Source organism: Tupaia chinensis, unplaced genomic scaffold (genome assembly GCF_000334495.1).
Source record: "Tupaia chinensis unplaced genomic scaffold, TupChi_1.0 Scaffold149964_2, whole genome shotgun sequence".
Lineage (NCBI taxonomy): Eukaryota > Metazoa > Chordata > Mammalia > Scandentia > Tupaiidae > Tupaia > Tupaia belangeri.
Window position 1 is genome coordinate 334683 of NW_006209806.1, and position 2751 is coordinate 337433.

Here is a 2751-nt window from a genome sequence, read left to right on the forward strand (position 1 = left end):
GCGCGCCCATCACCAGCTTGCCCATCAGCATCCCGCTCAGCACCGTGCAGCCCAACAAGCTCCCGGTCAGCATTCCCCTGGCTAGCGTGGTTCTGCCCAGCCGCGCCGAGAAGCTGGTGAGTCGGGGGCGCAGCCAGGAGCTGCCAGGGGCCTGCGTGCCTGAGCTGCGCTCGGCTAGTCGTACGCCGCGCTGCGCCGCGGTGCCCCGGGAGAGCGGGCTTCAGAAGCCCAGGTCTGCTTCGGCCTCTCGCCCTTCAAAGGCGGTGCTGTCGGGCTGGCGTGCTAGTAGAGGCAGAGAGGGGAAGTGACGGCCCCATCTGCGGGGACCGCGTGGCAGTTCCTCCTTCCCCACCCCTCTTTTGGGGTGTTGGACACACACGTATACCCCGGCGGGGCCCAGGCCCCGAGCTGCACGGTCGGCCATGCGGGATCCAGGGCCTTAGCCTCTACACCGTCTACTGGCCCTGCTCTTTTGTCTCCTTCAATTGCCAGAGGGCACGTGCTCTCACCCCCAGGCGTGTGGTCGGGCTGTAATGCCCTTCTCCATCCCTGCGTCTGCGGGGTTAGGGGCATGAGCCTGGTGTGCATACACACCTGTTGTGTTGCACAAGATGCTCCCGCCAGGACTCGAACTGCTCTCGGCCACATGGCCTCTGACCAGAGCTGCCCCTCCCCTGCCGTCTCTCAGGCTCTCAGTGAAGTGCGGAGGCAGGTGGAGGGCAGGTGCAGGAGCCGCTGCCCGGCCCTGGGCGCCCCCGCCCCACCCCGTGCCTGTTGCTGGGTGGCCCGTGTGTCTCCCGCCCGCACGTAGAGGGCAAAGCAGCGGCGGACACCATGGCCGCACCCTGGAGGCTGGCGTAGGCTGCCTCTGTAAGATCCAGATGCAGTTCGCCCCCACAAAGCCTGTGACTTGGGTGTTCAGGGCCGGAGCTACACGGCCTGCCTGATGCCGGAACGTCGGCATCTTCATACAGGCAGCCCGCCCCTCCGTAGGCACCCCACCCTCCCTGAGCACTGGCCGTGCAGGTGCAGGCAGCCGGGTATGTTCCCGCCTGTCGGCTGGGGAGGTGCTGCTGCAGGGTGCTGCCAGAACTCTGTGCGTGTGCACATGTATGCAGGGAGGCTCTGTGTTGTGTGTACGTGTGCAGGGGACTCAGTGTCCATGCACGTGTGCGGGGGGGCTCAGTGTACGTGCATGTGTGTGCGGGGGGCTCTGTGTGTGTGTGCACATGTGTGCAGGTGGGGCTCTGTGTGCATGCACGTGTGTGTAGGGGGCTCTGTGCACGTGGGGGGACTCAGTGTATATGCATGTGTGTGCAGGGGGCTCAGTGTACATGCACACATGTGCAGGGGGCTCAGTGTCCGTGCATGTGTGGGGCTCAGTGTATGCATGTGTGTGCAGTGGGGCTCTGTGTGTATGCATGTGTGTGCAGGGGGTGAGTGTTCGTGTATGTGTACAGGGGGCTCAGTGTGTGTGCACACGTGTATGCAGGTGGGGCTCTGTGCGTGTGTACAGAGGGCTCTGTGCGTGCACATGTGTGCAGCGGGGCTCTGTGTTCATGTGTGTGCAGGGGGCTCAGTGTGTGTCAGAGTGTGTGCGCATGTGTGTGCTTTCCTCTGGTACCGGATCCCCCAGCACGCAGCAGTCGGGGCCTGTCAGGACCCGTGGGCAGTGCCGTGACATGTGGGACACAGCATCTGTGGCCACGCCGCCTCTCGTTGGTGTCCAGCTGGTTGGGTGGTCCTGTGTCTGGCCGGCTGACCGTCTGGCTTTCTGCCTGCAGAGGAGCACGCCCAGCCCCGTGCCGCAGCCCCGAGACTCATCTGCGCTCGAGAAACCGGGCGGCGCTAATGCCCATGGGGCCGGGAGCAAGAGCTTGGCCGCGGCCCCCGCAGGTGAGCCTCCCCGGCCTGGCCCGGCACCCGGCGCTCCGATGTGGGGTGGAACGGGCTGCTCAGGGCGAGGCCCAGGACACTGCTCACTTCTGATGTGGCCGGACTAGGGGCCCCGAACCGTGGTCGTTGGGAGCCTGGGGGTGGGGCAGCCTTTCCCTGCTGCCCCGCAGGGACAGCGGGCGGCCCCAGGCGGCTCAGACAGCTGGGCATGGGCTTGGCAGCTGGCCCCTCCGACCGCTGGACTGTTTGGCCCCGGCCTTCCTGTGCATTTACGCTCACCTCCACTTCTCATACGGGAGGGAGGCGGGGACAGAACGGAGCGGGGACGGCCTGGTGGGTCCTCAGGCCGCGACCCCTGCCGGCCTGCATCATGGGCACCTGTGGCCCTGCGCCCTCAGGGAGGCCTGCAGGAGAGCCGCCCCTCCGCACGTGGGTCCTAGGGCTTCTCAGAGCTGGGAGGCCTCACCTCAGCAGGGTCTCCTCGACCTCGTGGGGTTCCTGTACTGGGACACCCCCTGGAGCCTGGCGCTGTCTGTGTCGGGGAGTCAGAGCCTCCATGGGGCGGCCCCGCCTGCCCTGGGGCTCGTGTGGGGGCAGTGCCCTTGCAGGAACCCTGGCGGAGCAGGACAGGAGTGTAGATGCCTCATTCCAGGCCCGGGCGGCTCCCGCAGCTGAGCCAGTGCACGTGGGCTCGCTCTGGAGCACAGGGTGGGGCCGGCCGGTCGTGGAGCTGGTGGCAGGAAGGCTCCACTGAGGACCTGTGTCCCTCCAGCAGGCTTCTACGCCGGCTCCGTGGCCATCAGCTGGTCCCTGTCCGGAAGGCCGGCGCCCCAGGGCCCCCGAGGCCGGGCGGCC

The 2751-nt window shown here is 67.1% G+C and overlaps 1 protein-coding gene across 1 annotated transcript in view; it reads left to right on the forward strand.

Annotated features, from left to right (window-relative positions):
* The window catches only part of DOT1L (DOT1 like histone lysine methyltransferase), a gene marked incomplete at its 5' end in the record, with an annotated part of 54525 nt that overhangs the window by 30248 nt on the left and 21526 nt on the right, over positions 1-2751 (forward strand). The window contains 2 exon segments of the mRNA XM_014585537.2: positions 5-116; positions 1785-1896. Coding sequence (XP_014441023.2) covers positions 5-116; positions 1785-1896 — 224 coding nt within the window.